A 20,504-nucleotide genomic window follows, 5' to 3' on the forward strand; every position below is an offset into this window, starting at 1 on the left:
AGCTTCGGCCCTGGGAGGCTCTCTTGGGACTTCGAGGGACGGAGGTCGGAGCTCTCCCCCGTTCAGCCTCTGCCACTGGGCGGGGGAGGGGCAGCCATGCGGTAGGCCTGGGCCTGGACAGAGATGGGAGTAAGGAGGCCTTGGATGATGGAAGGGTGGAGGAAGAGCCCCAAGAGACATCGGACAGCCTTCCCCCCCCCCCCCCCCCGAGACAGAAAGAGAGAGAGAGAGAGTGCAGCCTGTGTCGTTACCTTGAAATTCAGTAAATATGTGCTGGCAGCAGGCAGCCCAGCTGAGGAGATCGGGGGGGTGCAGCCAGGAGTCCGGCCGCCTGGAGGAGTTTTTAACCCCTTTTGGACAATGAAAACCCTACAGAACATTAACTCTTCCTAGACGTGTGATAAGAGTGGAGGACGAAGGAAATGAACCAGTGATGGGGGTCTGGACCAGAGAGAGAGAGAGTGAGAGATGTTGAAAGAAGGGAGAAGATGGAGTGGCATTTTATGCTGGACTCTTTTGTGTAGCCATGGACAGAGCTATGTTTCCGTGAGATACAGAGACTGAGTCCAGGGGGAGAAATGTCCCAGTGCCAGAGAAGATTCAGTGTGGGTACCCCTCGGCCGCAGGGGGTATATAAAATATGGGGGGGACGGATGTCCCAAAGGGGAGAAGGTGAGATACTGTGTTTTTCTGGAACTGGACAAAGCATCCTTAAAAAAAGACAACCCTGGAAGCAGCCCTGATCCCTGTTCGGTGGTGAGAGCACCGGAACAAGGACGGAAGAGGCCACCATGACACATGGAAGGACTCCCTCTCCTCTTGAGGAGTTGAAAGTTTGAGCAATCTAAAGGGTGGTGTTGGACCTAGAATTGGTGATTTTGGAGGATGTATTGTATTGGGAATTTAGGGGGGGAAGGAGGGGGAGAGTGTTTTTTTGTGAGGTTTTAATTTTCCTCGTGTTTTTTTTTTCTCTTTCTTTCCTCTTTTGTGTGTAGTTTAGTAATTGTTTGTGTGTAGCTTAGTTAATAAAATTTTCTTTATGTTTAAGTTTGGAACCTGCTTTGCTTATTCCTGGTCACATCTCACAGCAGACACCGGGGAGAAGGTGTACTCATGGGGGCTCTGGCTTTGCCAGGCCCAAACCATAACATTATTCTGTGATTCATATTAGGAGTCATAAATGGTCTGAAGGTTTAGGAGAAGGGAATGAACGTGCAGATAAATTGGTTACCCTACCCATTGATAATTCTTGTCCTATTGACAAGCACGCATTGGCCAGAGAAGCACATAGTAGATATCATCAAAATGCAAGAGGTTTAGCAAAACACTTTGAGCTGAGTTTGTCAGAAGCCAAGGCCATTGTCAGAGCATGTCCAACATGTAGTTATCATAATGATGGGATAGGTCTAGGCATCGGGGTTAATCCTCGAGGTTTAGAAATAAATGAGAAATGGCAAATGGATGTTACACACATAGCAAGATTTGGTAAAGTCAAGCATGTGCACGTCACCATAGATACATATAGTCATTACATATGGGCTATGGCTCAGGCAGGAGAGAAAGCTATACATGTTATCAGACACCTGTTAAGTTGTTTCGCTGTTATGGGAGTTCCAAAGAGTATTAAAACCGATAATGGTCCAGCTTATGTAAGTGCTAGGGTTCGGAAATTTTTGAATCAGTGGTCTGTTAAGCACGTGACAGGTATTCCACACTCTCTTACTGGACAGGCAATAGTGGAAAGAGCAAACGGTACCCTTAAGCAGTATATTGAAAAACATCAAGATTTGGCAGATCCACAAGCATGTTTGGCTAAGGTTTTGTATGTGATTAACCATTTATGCATTTTTGGGGAAGATGATACCCCCCCTGCAATGAAACATCATCCGAGGTCAGGTCAGGAAAATACTAAGGAAACAGAGGTCTGGGTTAAGTATAAGAACCCAAGTACAGGATTATGGGAAAAACCTGCAAAAGTATTATATTGGGGTCGGGGTATCTTTGTGTTTCCTCACCTACAGGACCTTTGTGGGTGCCTGCTAAGTGGACTAAACCTGTTTTTGATGCAGCCTCTGGTGGATCGCCTTACGGAGGAGGACAGGGAGCGACTGGGGAAGAAACTGCTTCTAGTCCTACGACCGCTACTGTTACAATTGAAGGGGTACTCGGAAGCGGTGGACAGAGCACTGACATGTCACTATCGGACGGCCCAGGAGTTGATTGGTTTTATTGACTCATTATCAACTTTTCGCTTAACAAATCCAGCGAAATTACATTGCCTTGACTGTCACAATCCACATTGTGCTGCCTGGATAGCTCTGCGTTGTGGGGGTTGTGAAAGAACTTTTTGGATAGAACAATCACTATTGTGGGATTTGTGGTGTCATACTTGTGAACACGAGCACATGTGGGGCAAAAGCTGGCAAGATGAATTAAGGAGACAAACAGGGCAAAACGCATATATAGCTTTAAATCTTTATGAGTCTCCTGAACAGAAAATTCTTGCTTATTATCGATGGGAAGTACAACATATTGTGAATAGAATTAAGGTTCAAAGTAAATCACATATAGTTTCTATAAGGTGTAGGAAACTAGTGCCTTTAACACAGCATTCAATTGTAGGACCCTTCAAAGGGGATCCTGATAGAGCATTAGATTGCTGCATTGACAAGTTGCAAAAATTGAGTTTGCAAGTGGCAGGACCAGTGAAATCAGGAGCAGCAAGATTAAAGACAGATAAGAAAAAGAAGGCAAAAAGGGAACAATCTCATTTGAATAAGGGTATCAGTGATTGCTAATTAATTTTCTATGATTAGAACACTTTTACAGTTGTGGGACCCTCGGGAAGATATAGTTGTTGAGGAGGATAACGAACAAGAACTACGATTACGAAATAAGATACGCCTTGTGTTAAAGAAAGACCTTGAGCTGTTAGCCTCATATAGTAAAAAAGCTGAAGAGGCTTTGCGATCACCACCATTGAATTGGTTGCTTTGGGTTGAAGAACCAGACTTTTATACTGGTCCTTACTTATATTCACTTCCTTGTTATGTTTGCAAAAGGGATAATGATAAATGCTATGCATGGGTAGCTTTGCATTGTGCAGATTGTAATCAGGTTTATTGGTATTCACAGAGGTCAGTAGATTATTTATGGTGTAACCCTTGTTCTGGAAGGTGGATTCAAAATTATTTCTGGGTTAGAGCTCTTGAACAAAGTACTGGCCTGCCAGGACGGACAGGATTACAGCTCTTTGAGAGTGCAGAACAAGTGATTATAGCATATCTTAGGTGGAAGTTGCAGGAAAACCTTAGAATATTTGAAATTACTAAAGCCTCACGCATCATAGCAGCTCGCTGTAAAGCTGATTTGCCTTCAAACTTACCTCATGCTATACCTGTGAGCAAGGATGCTGATTTAGAATTAGATCAGTATATTCAAAAATTGACTCAGGCTTACAATAGACAATCTAGCAAACCAGGGAAAAGACAGCGAAGAAAGGAAAAACAAAACAAGCAGAAGGAAAGAAAGGGAGAAGCAAAGCAAACAAAAAGAAAAATGAGGTTTGTTCTTGTTATACTGCTCAATGCTGTAGCAAGTGAAGCAGTAGGAATAACACACTTTAGTCAACCAAGGGAAAATTTATGGGTGACACTTGCTAATCAAACTAACCAATCATCACTTTGTCTTAGTCTTGGAGGAGTCACTAACCTATTTCGAACATGCCTGGTGGGACTTCCGGTGTGGTCTCCTGGAGAATTTTGTAGTCTGATAAACAACCAAACTTTATGTATGTCTAACATGTCAAACATCACATTGCCAGTGCAACAAGGGTATACTGCAGGTCAGAGTGATGGCTATCGTCAATGCTTACTAATCCAATCACTTAACACCTCTTTGCATTCTCCTCCTGAGGAAATGGATCTTTTTGGAAGTACAAATGCCAGCGTATCTAACACTACAGCTGGTGGATGGTTTAGCTTCAGACTTTCGGGTGCTCAGAATTTAAACCAACCTAAAGAAACATGGGCCACCCTAGATTCATCCCTGAATGTGAGTGAATTCTCTCCACAGCATTACAGTCAATGTAACAGCACAAATATCACGGCACCAATGAAATTACCCACAGGAATATTTTTGATTTGTGGAGACAGGGCGTGGAGACAGTATACCAGCTAAACCACAGGGTGGACCCTGTTTTTTGGGAAAATTGTCACTGTTTCACCCTAATGTGTCCTTGCTAATGCAGCTGAGTCAAAATTCAAACAGGAAAAAACGTAGCATACATGACTTGGACTGCAGCAAGATAGGAGATCCACGGTTTTGGGGCACATTCAAACAGGTGGTGGTTTCAACTATCTTGCCAGGAGGATCTGCCAATAAAGCTATGAATTTAGCAAAACAATTAGGATGCTGGGCAAGGGATGAGCTGAACAAGACATCACAAATTCTAGACATGTTAACTGCAGATGTGCAAAGTGTTAACCATGCTGTTTTGCAGAAGAGCTGCTGTAGATTTTTTGCTCTTAGCACAAGGGCATGGATGTGAAGAGTTCGAGGGAATGTGTTGCATGAATCTGTCTGATCATTCGGTGTCCATTCACACTAAGATAAATGAATTGCAACAGGGACTTCACAAATTTAAGGAAGAAGACGGTTTAGGAATTGACGAATGGCTTAAAGGCTTAGGACTTGGACCGTGGCTGAGGAACCTTGTGATCTATGCTATAGGCCTACTGGGTGTGATCTTACTATTTTTGCTTATTTTGCCTTGTATCTTTAACTGTATTCAAAACATGGTCAGCCGTACAATAGCAAAAACATGGCAAACTAATCTCCTTGCGCAAGAAGAAAACGGGGGAAATGTGGAGAGTATTATTAATAATTGGTTAGCTGAGAAAGGCCACGCTGAAATAATGCCGCTGGTTAAGCTGAAGGAGAAAAGCCAGCAGTCAGCAAGCTAAAAGGAAAGGTCAGCAGTGACCTTGCTGCAACATGAGGAGAAGGAGTAGAGATTAGTCCTGAATATATCCTGAGAATATGTGAAAAGTATCAAAAGTAGAACCATAGGAATGCAGAAGTAGGCGTAGGTGCTGATATGTAACTGACCAATCCTGAGCTCAACTTTTGCAATATGTATGAAGCTCATTATGAACTGTATTTAACCCGCCGTACTGATCAATAAAATTGGGCCTGTGATGATCAAATTGATGTCTGGGTCTCCTTCCGTCGACAGGAAAATTTCAATGTTGTCGCCAGATTTGAAATTGCTAAGAGAGAAAAAATACAAAGAAAAAAATCATTAAAATATTATGGGGCAGATTGGGACGACGAAGTATATACTTGGGACAAGGCAAAGAGAATTGCTACAGCAATCTTCTCACCTCAAACAGCATCGGGGATGGCCTTGACTCAACTGGACCACATGGGTGGCTGGTTGAGCAAACATCCTCAATCCGTGTCTGTCGCTCTGAGTGACATGTTGAAAGACATCAGTAGTGTGAGACAGGCAACTCTTCAAAACAGAGCGGCGATCGATTATCTGTTGCTTGCTCATGGACATGGGTGTGAAGAATTTGAGGGGATGTGCTGCATGAATCTCTCAGACCACTCAAGGTCAATTCATGAAAGTATTCAGAGAATAAAAGATAGCATAAATAAACTTGGCGAGATCACAGGATCTTGGATTGATGATCTGGCAGGAATTTTTGATCTTTCTCCCGTGTGGAGAGGAATTTTAAAGATAGCATTATATGTCTTGATAGTGCTCTTAGTCCTCATGCTTGTTATCCCATGCATCTTTTTATGTATAAGGTGTGTCATGAGTCAGGTAGCGAAAGAAGTGCTTTTAGTGCAAACAGAAGGGGGAGATGTGGGAACTCAGCACATTACTCCTGATGTCCAGAGTTGCCGAGACAACCCTTGGGGGGCTCGGAAACTCTGGAATGTTGCCAGAAGTGCTTGGTGGTTAGACTTTGACCCTGCACGGGATGTGACACCTGTGTGAGGACGAGAGGATCACTTGGGGATAAGTGGAGAAGGGATTGATTAATTACAGGATGAAAACACAGGTTTTGGAGTCTTGGTACAGGGGGGTCTTAGGAGACAAGATGGAGGAATTAGGGCGTGTCCTGTCCTTCTTCTTCTCCTTCTTGTCATCCATCTTTGATGGTGATGGTGGCACTTTGGGATTGGTTCACACTAAATCTGCACTTGTCAATAAGGGTAAAAGGTATTGGAAGGTAAAGGTAAATATCTTATACGTAGTTTTTAGTATAAAAATAGACGACCACCCAGAGGGAGGTCAGTGTGCCCACGGTTGTCTTGCTGTGCGGACCTCTGTCGGGCCGGGAGACAACTTTGTAGATAAGAATTAATAAACAATATTGAAGACCAAAAAATCTGAAGACTGCTTTCGTCCCTTGGAGCGTCGGGTTGCTTCAAGGCCATCCTAAGCCTTACCAGGCAGAGACAACAGGCCGAGAACAGAGATTCAGGTACTGAAGGAAGCGTTCAAGAAGCTTCAAGTGGAAAACAAAGACTGGGTCAATAAACTCTTCCAATCCAAGGGACTAAAAGGTGGGATGATGTCTAGCTAAAACAGGACTATTAAATCTCCTACTGGTTGTTGTACTGTTAATTGTCCCATGTTTAATTTGATCCTTCTAGAATATCTTAAAAAATTCTTTCAGTTCCATCTTTGTTGTAAAAAAAAGGGGGGAAGATACCCCACACAGGATCCTCATGGACTCCCTGGAGGAGGGAATCAGAGGTCAGGATGGCACAAAAAACTCTCAGAGACTCAGTGTGGAAAGGAAAAACCTTAAAAGTACCTAAAAACATTCTTAAATCCATAAAGTACATTAAAAATTCTTGAGTATCTCAAAACCTTTATGAGCCCCACTGAGTGTCAGAACAAAGCTCTCCAGGGACTCATTGAAGCAGATAATTGGGGCCATGATTGCACAAACCTTTCACAGAGTCTGTATAAAAAGGGAAACACCAAGTACCTTCATAAAACTGAAGTACCCTGAAGTATTAATAATTAACCCTCACTCTATGTTGTAATTGACAAAGAATCTCAATGGACTAATTACAGCAGATAATTGGAGGCCACGATTGCAGAAACTTCTCAGAGACTCCAAGGCAAAAGCCAAACCCAAAGCCCTTTGAAAAACCTGCAGTCCCTGCAGGGAGCATGAAGGAGGCCCTAGGGCCATTCCTGAGCAAGGCTTCCCAGGGACTCCTTCCAGCAGATCCTTGAGGCCACTGGGATGTGGGCTAGGGGGGATGCTTAGGAGATTGGAGCTGGTCTGAAACCTCTTCCCACAGGTTGGGCACATGTAGGGCCTCTCCCCAGTGTGGGTGCGCCGGTGCCTGATGAGGTTGGAGTTTTTCTTGAAGCCCTTCCCACACTCAGGGCAGCGGAAAGGCCTCTGGTCTGTGTGCTGGTGCTGGAGAAGATTGGAGCTGGTCCGAAACCTCTTCTGACACTGGGGACACTCATAGGGCCTCTCCCCAGTATGGATGCGTTGGTGCCTGATGAGTTCTGACCTGTAGCTGAAGCCCTTTCCACACACCCCACACTCATAGGGCCATTCCCCGGTGTGGATTATCTGGTGGTGGATCAGGGTGCTCCTCTGCCTGAAGCCCTTCCCACACTCCAAGCACTTCTAGCGCTTCTCTCCATCATGAAGCTGCTCATGGACCACCAGCTCTGAGCTCTGGCTTGAGCTCTGTCCACCTTCCTGGCTCAGGGAGGGTCTTTCCTCCTCAGAGCACCCCAGACTGGGTTTGCAGCCCCTCTTCCTATGGAATCTGTGGGGATTTTCCTCCCCGTTGGATTCCTGTGCTTTGGAGTCACTCATAACGGCCTCTTCCTCCAGGTTCTGCTGTGGGGATTTGTCCTCCCTGGTCCCAATCCTCAGCTTCTTGTTTGGGGGAGGAGAGACAAGGAGAGGATGGGATTTGCCTCCGTGCCAGAGGGAAGCGGAAGGAGATCCCCCCAGTGCATCCCCGGTAGGATGGTATTGGCAGCAGGATTGTCCTGTAGCTGGGGGCCATGCTGGTCTGGGAGATGGAGCAGGAGAAAGGGGGAAAGGGGCACTGACTTCCTCCTCAACTGCCCGGGTGTCCTGGGGATCCTTCCTGTTCCTCACAGCCTCCTTTTCCATCTTGCAAAGGTTTGGGGATGGGAAATTCTGTTTTGGGAGGAAAACAAGGAAGCTGCGTCCAAGTTCCAAGAGTTCTTCCAGAAAGAACCACAACCTCCTCAGAGGAGGCAACCATGCTGTTGTCAAAGGCACTTGGGGTCAGAGAACAGTGCCCTGAAGTCACTGTGCCAAAATAATGTCTCAATCTGGTTAAGAAAATTACTAGAGAGATGCTTCTGCCCCAATTAAGGTGCTAATGAGACCAAATCCAAAATGGATTTTATTGAACAGTAAATGTGAGGTAGAGAGAGTTAAAGAAAGAGGAAAGCGGGGCATGTCAAGGGAGTGACAGGGACAGAGATCTCCCCTGGAGCAGGGCAAGTGTGATGTTGTCCCCTGTGTGTGCCCTTCCCAGGGTGGGGGTTTTACACCTGAGCCAGTTTGGGTAAGGGGGGTGGTGTTCACGCCCCTGAGCAGGGATTACCCCACTGTTTCAGGTTGCCATGCAAGATGTAACCAAATGCATGTTTTCAATCCCCATCTTCATCAACTGTTATAAACAGGTGGGGCAGGGTTCTTTATCTCTTCCATGACTCACCCCTGATAACGCCCTCCAGGGGAGATATCTTCTCTGCTAATGGGCCATTGAGTGTCACTGCAGGACTGATAAAATTCCATTATCCCATTGTGGGATGCTCCACCCAGGGGGAGGATCCAAGCATTCCTACCTGGATATAAGCTGAGGCTTGCAAAACCAGGAGCAGCTTGCCTACTGGATTCCCAGAGGACAAGATCTCTATAACCACCGCTGGACCTTCAGGGGAAGACCAGAACCTTCTACAGGATCACTGCTTTGACAGAATCAGATTCATCACTCCAACAGGACTGCAGCCACAATTTAATAGGACTGAAGCCACCACCCTTACCTACAGGGTGTCAGGTTATATCCTGACTCTGTCAGTTTAAGGCAATGTTTCTGTATCATTGCCTTGATCTTCATTTTCTTATTAAATTGTAATTCTGGCTTAGACTCTTCCCCAGGTTTGCCTTCAAACCAGTGCAAAACTCAGTGTACTTATCCCTTGTTTTCCTCCCAGAATAGGATTTTCCATTCCCAAAAGTTTAATGGATGAAAGAGGAAGCTGTGAGAAAAAGGAAGATGCCCCAGGACACCCAGGCAGGTGAGGAGGAAGCCAGTGTCCCTTTCCCCCTCTCTCCTGCTCCATCTCCCAGACCAGCATGGTCCCCGGCTGCTGGACAACCCCGGTGCCAACACCGTCCTGCCGGGGATGCACTGGGGGGATCTCCTTCCCCTTCCCTGTGGCACGGAGGCAAATCCCATCTTCTCCTTGTCTTTTCTCCCCCAGACAAGGAGCTGAGGACGGAGACCAGGTTGTAAAAATCTCCATGGCAGAACCTCGTGGAAGAGGCCGTTTTGAGAGACTCCAGGGCACAGGAATCCAATGGGGAGGAAAAGTCACAGAGATCCCACAGGAGGAGGGGCTGCAAAGCCAGCCCAGTGTGCTCTGAGGAGCAAAGACCCACCCTGTGCCAGGAAGGTGGACAGAGCTTCAGCCAGACCTCCGAGCTGGTGGCTCATGGGCAGCTTTACGATGGGGAGAAGCCCTACAAGTGCTTGGAGTGTGGGAAGAGCTTCAGGCAGAGCAACCACCTGATCAGCCACCAGATGATCCACACTGGGGAATGGCCCTATGAGTGTGGGGAATGTGGGAAGGGCTTCAGCTACAGATCCACCCTTGTTACCCACTAACGCATCCACACTAGGGAGAGGCCCTACAAGTGTCCCATGTGCCAAAAGAGGTTTCAGAGCAGCTCCCATCTCCTCTGCCATCAGCAAATTCACACGGACGTGAGGCCCTTCCTCTGCCTTGACTGTGGTAAGGGCTTCAACCGCAGCTCCCACCTCATCAGGCACCAGCGCATCTACACTGGGGAGTGGCCCTACGAGTGTCCCCAGTGTGAGAGAAGTTCCACCCGCAGGTCTCACTTGACCAGACACCAACGGAGCCACCAGTAAGGGAAGCCTGGCAAATGCCACAAATGGAGGAACAGCTTCATGCACCATTTCAGCTTCATCCCCCATTAGAGGGCCCACATGGGGAAGAGCCCTGGTGATCCATTTTCCCTGTAATCCATGCTGGGAAGACACCAGTCCCTCGTCCTGCCCCTGCCCTTGACATGATGTGGGATTGAAGAACACGAGAGTCTGGCCATTGCCGTGTCTTTACATTCACTCCCACCTCAGGTCATTGCCATGGGCATGAAATGGACTATTTATGTCTCTTTCCCTGAGGAGAGAAGTGTCCTTTCCAGGCAGGGGGAAATTGTGGCCAGGGAGACCCAGTGAGTTGTGTTTAGTTTTCCCTGTAAACAGTTTTATTTATCCCTTCTGTAATCAATATTGTTTCTGTTCTGTATATTTCTTATCTCGGTGGTGTTCCCAATAAATTGTTCTTATCCCAGCCCAGGATCTTTGCCTTTTGTGCTTTCCATGTGAGGTAGGAGTGCAGCGCGGTTTTAGCAGGAGCAGGAAATTGGGGAATCCCATTCCTGAACCCTGGCCCGTGGAAACTGAGCATCCCAGCTGGTCCCAGCCCTGGTGGCCATGGCAACAGCCTTGGGAGCGGGTCCCTGGCTGGGGCTGTGGGAACCTCTTCCCTCTGGTGCCCAGGGACAGGAGGGGAGGGAACGGCTGCAGCTGAGTCGGGGCAGGCTCAGGTTGGATGTCAGGAAAAGGTTTTTGGCCAGAGGCTGCTGGAGCCCTTCCCAGGCTCCCCAGGGAAGGGTCCCAGCTCCAGGGCTCTCTGAGCTCCAGCAGCGTTTGGACAGCGCTGCCAGGCCCAGGCTGGCATTGTTGGGGTGTCCTTTGCAGGGCCAGCAGTTGGACTGAAGGATCCTGATGGGTCCAACCCAGCTCAGCCAATTCTGTGGTTCTGGGATTCCATGAGCTTGAAGATGGGACTGCCAATGGTTGCCATGGCAATGGGCTCTGGCTGCAGGCCTGAGCTGGTGTCCATGGCAACCACCCCTGGCATGGGGTCTCCATGGAGCTGCCAAAGGAATGAGCATAGCAACAGGGGGCTGGTGATGGTTGCCATGGAAACTGACCATAGCAACCGGGGACTGGTGATGGTTGCCATGGAAACTGACCATAAAAACAGGGGCCTGATCATGGTTGCCTGCTAAGGATCAGATTTGTCACAGGCCCTCAGAGGGCTTCCAGGGGGACTTTCCAAGAGTCTCCAGGCTGTTCAAGAGTCACAGGCAGAGTCTGGGGCTCCATGAATACCTCCCAGGGCTTTCTGGGAATGGTAATGAGTTCCGTGGTCAGAGGCAGTCACAGCCATTCCATGGTGACATCCCAGGGGACCTTGGGCTGCAAAGACACCGGTCTGTCAGAGGAACTCACAGGGACTCCATGGTGACATTCCAGGAGTCCCCAGGCTGCCAAAGAGCCGGCATGTCCCAGACACTCACAGGGATTCCTGACATGGGCACAGTGGGAGCTTCAGGCAAAGTTTGTTAGAGAAGCTCCTCATGAGTCACATGGTGCAGAAAATATCCCCATTACCCCCCATAGATCCCCAAATGTCACTGTTGAGGCACAGATGACACAAACTCAGATCCGAAGTCTAAGGGCTGGAAGCCACCTGCTTTTTAAACCTCTTCCTTTATATCTTGGTTTGCTACAGGTGGACCTTATTGGTCATTTAATAAACACATTTCCCATGATCTGCCAAGTAAGACAACACCCTTCAGTAAACAACTTTATGGAAAAGAGCCAACTTATTTCAAACATTGTTGGGACACCAGTTATTGATGTTTGTTTACATTGGGCCTTTTTGGGGGCTCCTTCAATGGGGGAAACCCTCCTGTAGCAGTTCTGTGCCAGGTAAAAGGAGATGCATAAGACTTTTTCAGTCTTCAGCTTCTTGTTTATTGTTATCAAAAGTTTTGCATGCTGTGCACACCAGGCTCAGCACGCTGGAAATGCGCTCCAAAACGTACAGTTTCAAGGTCTTTAAAGTTGTCCCATCCAATTAACTTTTAAAATGTACGTCATTTCTACTCATCTACCAATAACTCATCCCTTGACTGTCCACATAACCTCTGCACTGTGCTTTCCTTGACCAATCACCCTGTGTCACCAACACTGCAGAAAATGGAGTATGTCAAGAAGACAGGGACAACATCCCAATTCCTCCATCTTGCTTCCTGTCTACACTGTCTACTAAAAATCCCAAAACCTAAATTTCTCACCCAAGTGACATGCCATACTACCCTCTAATCTATTTTGCACTTTGGAAAATTCTAATCTGTCTCAAAGTCCCGGAAGTCCTCTCCAGGGGTAAAGGTTAAAGGCAGTGTTTCTCTGGGGGTCAGGATCCCTCACAGCAGACAGAGAAGTATACCCTGTACCCTGAATATCCATGCATTTAACCTAAAAACCTTTAACTTAAAGATTTTAAATTACCCAAAAATCTTCTAGGTAAATAGGATTAGAAGGAGAAGAAATAGAGAATGACAGAAAGAAGATCCATAGAAAGACACAAACATAAGTACCCACTGCTTGGGTTCCAGCATCACCAAAAGACGGACCCCAGGAGAAAGTAGGATCCAGACACTGGGCTGGCCTCCTGCTCCAGCTTTAAACCCCCTGGGCCTTCATGGGCCCACCCCTAGGTTGGGACTGCCAGTTGTTTGTCCCATCAGAGGCAGGGTAGCACCAGCTTCTAGTGTGTGATTGATTGACAGCTCAGCCAATCAGAGCTGGGTTAGCACTGCCCCTGCTGTGTGATTGACAACTCTGCCAGGGCAGGGCTGGGGGCAGGGCTCTGTCCCACCACAAACTAAGGCCTGACCTGCCCTGGCTCCACACGGGCATTCCGAGCATCCCAAGATGTCTCAGGACATCAATCTCATCCAGCCTCTGAGAGCGACCATGGTGACACAACAAAACCTCATGTAACCAGGGGTCATTTGTGACAATGCAGATCTAAGGAAACTATGGTGAGACTGTGGAATCCAGGAATCATGGAATCAAGGAGACCATTGTGCAAATCATGCACCCTCTGGAAGCAAGGATCAATGATCAAACTGGTGTGATTGTGATTGATTTAAAATAGAAACAAGGAGCCATTGTTTCACAGCGGAGCTGCATGGGGCCAATGGACCCTTGTGACTCTGTTGGGGCTCATGAAACCAAGAAGCCAATGTGACATTGCCAGACCTCATGGAATCAAGGAGACCATTTTGACAGACTTAGGACCCATGAAGTCAATGGAACATGGAACAGGTCTGCCTGGATGGACTTGGGGTCCATCTGGAACAGGTCTGCCTTGGACTCCTGGGGGCTGTCTGACAGGTCCCACTGAATTTGACATTGAGGGCCACTTCCCATCTGACCGTGAAACACTGGGGCTCTGTGCTTTTATTCCTATGGGAAAGAACTGTCTTTCTTCTCTAGGCACCCATGGCTGAAATTAGGATTCCACCTCTAAAATTCCCTATATCCAAGGGTTTCTCCCAAGCAAAATCTGCCAATGCAGACAAGTCTGGCTAGACTTGGCCTCTGGTGACTGCCTCTCATCTACCCCTGCACCACTGGGGCTCACTTGTTTCATTCTTATGGAGACCATTGCAACACTGTGGAGCACTGTGGAACCAATGGGCCATGGTGACACTGCAGGCCCTTGTGGAACCTGCTACACTGTAGGAACTTGTGGAACCAAGGGGAACATTGTGACCCTCCAGGGTACCATGGATCCAAGGGGCCACTGTGGTGCCTTGTGGGACAAAGAACATCTTTCTATTCTCGTGCAACCAAGAACATCTTTGTGGCTCTGTTGGGCCGCATGGTCCTAAGGGGCCAGTGTGAAGCAGCAGGGCTTTGTGGAACCAAGAGACAATTGTAGCATTTCAGGGCCTTGTGGAGTCAAGGGGCCATTGTGATCCTGCAGGGCACCATGGATCCAAGGGACCATTGTGACACTGTGGGGCCTTGTTGAACCCAGGACATCATTGTGGCTCTGTTGGGCCTCATGGTCCCAAGGGGCCAGTGCAAATCAGTGGCGTGGAAGTTAGCCTGGCTGTAACTCAGAGTCAGCCAGACTTTAGGAGAAAGAATTGGGCATGAGTTTCAAGCCCTGGGAATCATTTGTTTAACTTAGGGTGAGCTTGAGAGTTCCCCCATAAACCTTTAGTTTTGTTATGCTAAGTTGTCCAAGTTCTACTCCCCTTTTGGTTTATTGGTTACTTGTTTCTTCTATATGGTTATTTGTGGGATCTCAGCACCTCAGGACGGAGGTGCAGAGTGGCCGAGACCACCCTTGGGGGGCTCGGGAGTCCTGGAATGTTGCCAGAAGTGTCTGGTGGCTGGACTTTGATCCTACACAGGAGACGACACCTGTATGAGGATGGGAGGATTTCACTGGGTGAATGGTGAAGGGATAAGTTAATTAGAGTGTAAGACACAGGGTTTAGGATTTCTGTACAGGGGGGTCTAAAGAAGTAAGATGGAGGAATTGGGGCGTGTCCTGTTCTTCTTCTTCTTCTTCTTGGCCTCCATCTTCTGTGGTGATGTTGGCACTTTGGGATTGGTTATTACTAAAAGTGCACTGGTTAATAAGGGTAAAAGGTATTGGGGAAAAAGTATAAATATTGTATACGTAACTTCGAGTATAAAGATAGGTGACCGCCCCGGGGGCACTCAGTGTGCCCATGGCTGACATGCTGTGCAGACCTCTGTCGGGCCGAGAGAAAATCTTTTAGATAAACAACTAATAAATACTGAAGATAAAGAAAAAACCTGAAGCCTCTTCTCGTCCTTTGAAGCGCGAGCTCTTCAAGGCCATCCCCGAGCCTTTCCAAGGCCATAAATCAGCCGGTAGAAATCCGGCAGTTATTGTTCTAGTTTTCTAGTCCCAAGTGTCTATGTTGTTGCTTTCCCTTTGTCTCAGGTCTTAGGATCCTGCCCTTCGTAGTGTTCTCGACATCTCCATGTTTATTGTTTTTCACCCTGTTATTAAAGTTCTTTTTGGGCAACTCCATTGAGCCCTCTCCTTCTCATTTTTGCCAACTTTACCCTGAAGTCAGGGAACCAGAGAGGTTTGTTGCAGCCACCCTAATTGTGACAATTGGCACCCAAACAGGGACCATGACATTCAGGGCTCCCTGTGTCAGTCATGTCAGCTGGGGTTAGCTAATGGATAGGACAATGCTCCCCGGGATTTTGGATTTTGCTGCGCCTGGTGGATTCATCGTTGCTTTGAGGGACCTTGCCCAGGATCGGCAGGGACAGCGACAGTTTCACCTGCGTAAGATTGCAGGTGGGTTTAGGGAAATGGAAGACATTTATTGCCCATTTTGCCACTGTGTTTTTACAAAATAAACCCACATCCCATAACTGAATTAGGAAGTTCCGGTGGCTCTTCCCTGTGAGGCAGAGAAAGAAAAATGGGCAGCCAGATGTTCAAAGTAGAAAGGAGCATATATGGATGCTTTAATTCTCACTGATCATGACATAACATTTTCAAAGAACGAATTAAAATCAACCATGAGGTGGATCATTAAAAATTTTCCAGACACCTCTGCTGACAAAATCCATACCACTGAATTTTGGGACTCAGTGAGAGTTAAATTGTACAACCTTTTGATCAAATGGACCCCATTGCACCCTGCATGCTCCCCATTTTCTACACCATCCTTGAGATGCTTCACCAGCAAGCAGTGTGTTGAAAATTCAATCCATTGGTCACTCCTAACTCAGGACCTACCCTCAGACCTGCCTTTCTCAGACCTTCCATGATGGTCCAAGATGACAATGGCCATGCTGTCTTGGAGGATCATGCCCTGGAGACCCAAGATGGAAGGAGCTTGAATGTGGCTCAGGAGCCCGACCATCCTCCCTCCATCTTGGCTCCTCCACTTCCTGCTACCACAACCTTCTCTTCCACCCTGAACGAACCTCCAGACTCCACCCCCACAACTGCAGGTCATGCCTCCACTGTCAATCATTCCACCTCTACTCTGGGCCATGCCTCCAGAACTCCACTCCAGAAGTCTGCCCTCCTAAATCAAAACCCTTCCTCCCCAACACCTGACAAAAGGGCACTGCCCTTTGCCTCACCCTCTGGCAACTATATAACCTCCATGGTCAAAGATACTAAGCCCAACTGTAACACGATTTCTAACCCAAATGTTTCTGCTCCAAGTTATTCTTCCTCCCTTGCAGACAGTTTGGACTCCTCACAGCTGCCTCATCCCTCAACTCCAGAAGATCCCTGGGAAAAGAAGACTGGCAAATAGTCTCCAAATTCCTCATCACCCCTGTATGTTATGAAAGAAGGGGTCAGAAACCCAGATAACAGCCACTGGTTTACGGGGAAATTAAGGAGCTGTGTAGGGCAGCTAAAGACCATGGGAAGGACTTACCTTGCATTATTGGCCTAATGAGGGCCATGTTTACAGCACATGTCTTAACCCTGCATGAGTTAAAATATATTATGACCATGTTGTCACCTACAGAATATACCGTGTGGGAAGGGGGATGGAAGTGTTTACTAAACCAATTAATAGCAGACTATGCTAATAATGAGGCAAGGGCAGAACTGACCATCAACCATCTAGCTGGAGAAGGACAACACAGCCTGCCAGATGATTAAGCAGCAGGTATCTCCAGAGAAGTATTGGGTGATATCAAAAGAGATGGCTTTGAAAACTTTAATCCAGGTATTGGATGGTAGCACCCCCAATTTGGACTACCCTGGGTGGCTGCAGCTAAAGCTTTAGGACAATTAGAGCATCTTGGGTGCCTCTTAAGTAAGCAAACCAATGCTACCTCCCTCACACTGAGTGGCCTGCTCTCAGACATAGAGACCATCAGACATGCCACTTGGCAGAACAGCAACAGAGTTTTTACTCTGGGCACATGGACATGGCAGTGTAGACTCTGAGGGATGTGTTGCATGAACCTCTTCATCCACAGCAAGTCAATCCACAACAGCATTCAGGTACTGAAGGAAAGGTTCAAGAAGCTTCAAGTGGAAAACAAAGACTGGTTCAATAAACTCCTCCAATCCAAGGGAATAAAGGGTTGGATGATGTATAATGAAAACAGGACTATTAATTCTCTTAGTGGTTGTTGTTGTATTGTTAATTGTCCCATGTTTGTTTGGATGCTTTTAGAAAGTTTGACAAAAGTCTTTCAGTGGCATCATCGTTGTAAAACATAAAGGAGAAAGATACCATACACAGCACCTCATGGATTCCTTGGAGGAGAGAACTGGAGGCCAGGATGGCACAAAAACCTCTCAGAGACTCAGTGTGGGAAGGAAAATGCTTAAAAGTATCTAAAAGTATTCTAAAATCAATAAAATACCTTAAAAACCATGAGTATCTCAAAACCTTAATGAGCCCCACTGAGTGTCAGTACAAAGCTCTCAAGGGACTTGTTAAGGAAGATAATTGGGGCCATGATTGCAAAAACCTCGCACAGAATCTGTATCAGAAGGGAAACACCAAGTACCTTGAAATAACTGAAGTACCTTGAAGCATTAATGAGCCCCACTGAATGTTGTTTCTGACAAAGCCTCTCCAGGGATTAATTAAAGCAGATAATTGGAGGCCATGATTGCAATAAACCTCTCAGTGACTCCAAGGCAAAAGCCAAACTCAAAGTCCTTTGGAAAACCTGCAGTCCCTGGGAGCATTAAGGAGTCCCCAGGGCCATTCCTCAGCAACGCTCCTAGGGGACTCCTTCCAGCAGATCCTTGAGGCCACTGGGATGTGGGCTAGGGAGGGATGCTGAGGGCAGGACAAGGGGCTGACACTGCTCAGCCTGGCTGGGGCTGTGCCAGGAGGCCCCAGGGCCTCAGGACAAGGTGTCTCCTCACAGCCCTTGGTGGCACAGACCCTGCTGCTGTGCCCCAGGGCACCAAGACTTGGCTTCTCTTTGTCCCCACCTGTCATCACTGCCTGCAGTTCTTGGCTCTGGCTGAGGCCTGGGGATACTTTCTCAGTCGTGAACCTCAGTGGGACTCATTAAAAGTCCAAGAAACTTTGGAGTTGGATTCTTACTTGGAGTTCTGGAGAAGTTTCTTCAGCTCCCTCTCAGGGACTGATGTTCAGGGCCTGAGCACAAAGCCCCAGAGGCTCATTAAAGTCCTTGTGCTGTGTCTCTGCTGCTGAGCTGAGCCTGGCACAGAGGCAGCTCCTGGTAACCAAGAAGAGCTTCAAAAGCACATTTCTCTTGATGAGCAGCTCTTCTGCCTGCCCAGCAGGGCTGAGGCACTGCGTGCAGCCAGCCCGGGCACAACACAGAGGCACAGAGACCTTCAATCAGTCAGGGCTGGGAAGGTGCTGAGAAGTGCCTGGGGCACAATCACTGCCAGCCCTGGGCACAGGAACCTCTGGCTGCAGGACAATGCAGCTGCAGCTCCTGGAGCCATCTCCTAAAGCTGGAACAAGCCAATATCTACAGACCCTGTGAGTATATTCTCTGATTCTCTAATGTTCAGATCAGCCAGGGGTACCCTGCAGAAAGTGTTCTCATTGTGTGGTGAGGATGCTGTATTGTTCAGGAGTGCTCCCAGCATGGCATTTTACTGCAGAAAGTAGATTATACAGGGAGCACAGCAGGGCAGGGCCTGCATAAAAGGGGATAACCTGCTTTTTTATTCTACTGCCCTGTGTTGCTAGGATGGAACCTGCACACAGGTATTTATCTCTCATTTCAGGCTGAGAACAATAAAAAAAAATTCTCTGAGATGTTACTAAACCAGGCACTGACACAAATCAGCACAGGGCCCCTTAGAGGCAGAATCAGTGTCGCTTTTCCAACCTTCGCAGGGTTGCTCTGACATTGCCATCAGAGCCTGCAGAGCCAGAGCTGCCCCTGGGCAGCGCCAGACCTGGGAGGGGTCTGCAGGGCAGAGCTGAGCCCCCAGGTCTGGGCTGGGCTCTGGCAGCACTGGTAGGGCCCAGCCCTGGGCACAGGGAAGCAGCTGCTGGCAGGGACAGCTCCAGGCAGCAAAACGCTTGGCAGGGAGTGGGGGGAAAGTGCCCCTAGGCTGTGGTGGGATATTTAAAGTCCTCTCCAAACCCAACTATTCCATGATTACTTTTTTCACAGGTCCTCTTGCCAATACACAGCAAATGTCCAACAGCAGCTCCATCAGCCACTTCCTCCTGCTGGCATTGGCAGACACACGGCAGCTGCAGCTCCTGCACTTCTGCCTCTTGCTGGGCATCTCCCTGGCTGCCCTTCTGGGCAACGGCCTCATCATCAGCGCTGTAGCCTGCAGCCACCACCTGCACACGCCCATGTTCTTCTTCCTGCTCAACCTGGCCCTCAGCGACCTGGGCTCCATCTGCACCACTGTCCCCAAAGCCATGCACAATTCCCTTTGGGACACCACGAACATCTCCTACACAGGATGTGCTGCTCAGCTCTTTTTCTTTCTGTTCTTCATCTCAGCAGAGTTTTTCCTCCTGACCGTCATGTGCTATGACCGCTACGTGTCCATCTGCAAACCTCTGCACTACAGGACCCTCCTGGGCAGCAGAGCTTGTGCCCACATGGCAGCAGCTGCCTGGGCCAGTGGCTTCCTCAATTCTCTGCTGCATACAGCCAATACATTTTCCCTGCCCCTGTGCCTTGGCAATACCCTGGGACAGTTCTTCTGTGAGGTACCACAGATCCTCAAGCTCTCCTGCTCACACTCCAACCTCAAAGAATTTGTACTTATTTTGTTGTCCATATGTTCTGCATTTGGTTGTTTTGTGTTCATTGTTTTCTCCTACATTCAGATCTTCAGGGCTGTGCGAAGGATCCCCTCTGAGCAGGGACGGCTCAAAGCCTTTTCCACCTGCCTCCCTCACCTGGCTGTGGTATCCCTGTTCATCAGCACTGTAATGTTTGCCTACCTGATGCCCCCGTCCATCTCCTCCCCATCCCTGGATGTGGCAGTGACAGTTCTGTACTCGGTGGTGCCTCCAGCCCTGAACCCCCTCATCTACAGCCTGAGGAACCAGGAGCTCAAGGCTGCAGTTTGGAGGATGATGACTGGAAATTTTAGGAAACATTAAACTTCTGGCCAGTTTCTGCAAGTCACTTGTAATAAAAGTCATCCTTGATACTACTTGGGTTTGGTAGCTTATTTATTCTTCTCTTTCTTTTGTTTTAGTTTTTTATTACTTACAACAAAGCAAGGTCAATGTTTGTGCTATTTCTCATTTTGTTTCTCTCAAACTTCACTGTGGCCACAGACTTTGTTGATGAGGAGCTGTGCTCTTGGTGACTTTAAATGTTTTCTGCAGAGATGCCCTTTT

The 20,504-nt window shown here is 47.8% G+C and overlaps 1 protein-coding gene and 2 pseudogenes across 1 annotated transcript; 2 read left to right on the plus strand and 1 right to left on the minus strand.

Annotated features, from left to right (window-relative positions):
• LOC131560141 (zinc finger protein 850-like) overlaps positions 1-8,174 on the minus strand; it is an 886,257-nt pseudogene extending 878,083 nt beyond the window's left edge.
• Positions 8,175-9,312: 1,138 nt separating this feature from the next.
• Positions 9,313-10,191, plus strand: LOC131560143 (zinc finger protein 3-like; annotated as a pseudogene).
• Positions 10,192-19,442: 9,251 nt separating this feature from the next.
• On the plus strand, positions 19,443-20,261 carry LOC131560144 (olfactory receptor 14J1-like; the record flags this gene model as incomplete). Its single annotated transcript, XM_058808809.1, has 1 exon — positions 19,443-20,261. A coding segment is annotated over one exon (819 nt), but the record flags the coding sequence as incomplete, so codon positions are not given.
• Between the last annotated feature and the right edge of the window lie 243 nt (positions 20,262-20,504).

Source organism: Ammospiza caudacuta, chromosome 7, assembly GCF_027887145.1.
Source record: "Ammospiza caudacuta isolate bAmmCau1 chromosome 7, bAmmCau1.pri, whole genome shotgun sequence".
Lineage (NCBI taxonomy): Eukaryota > Metazoa > Chordata > Aves > Passeriformes > Passerellidae > Ammospiza > Ammospiza caudacuta.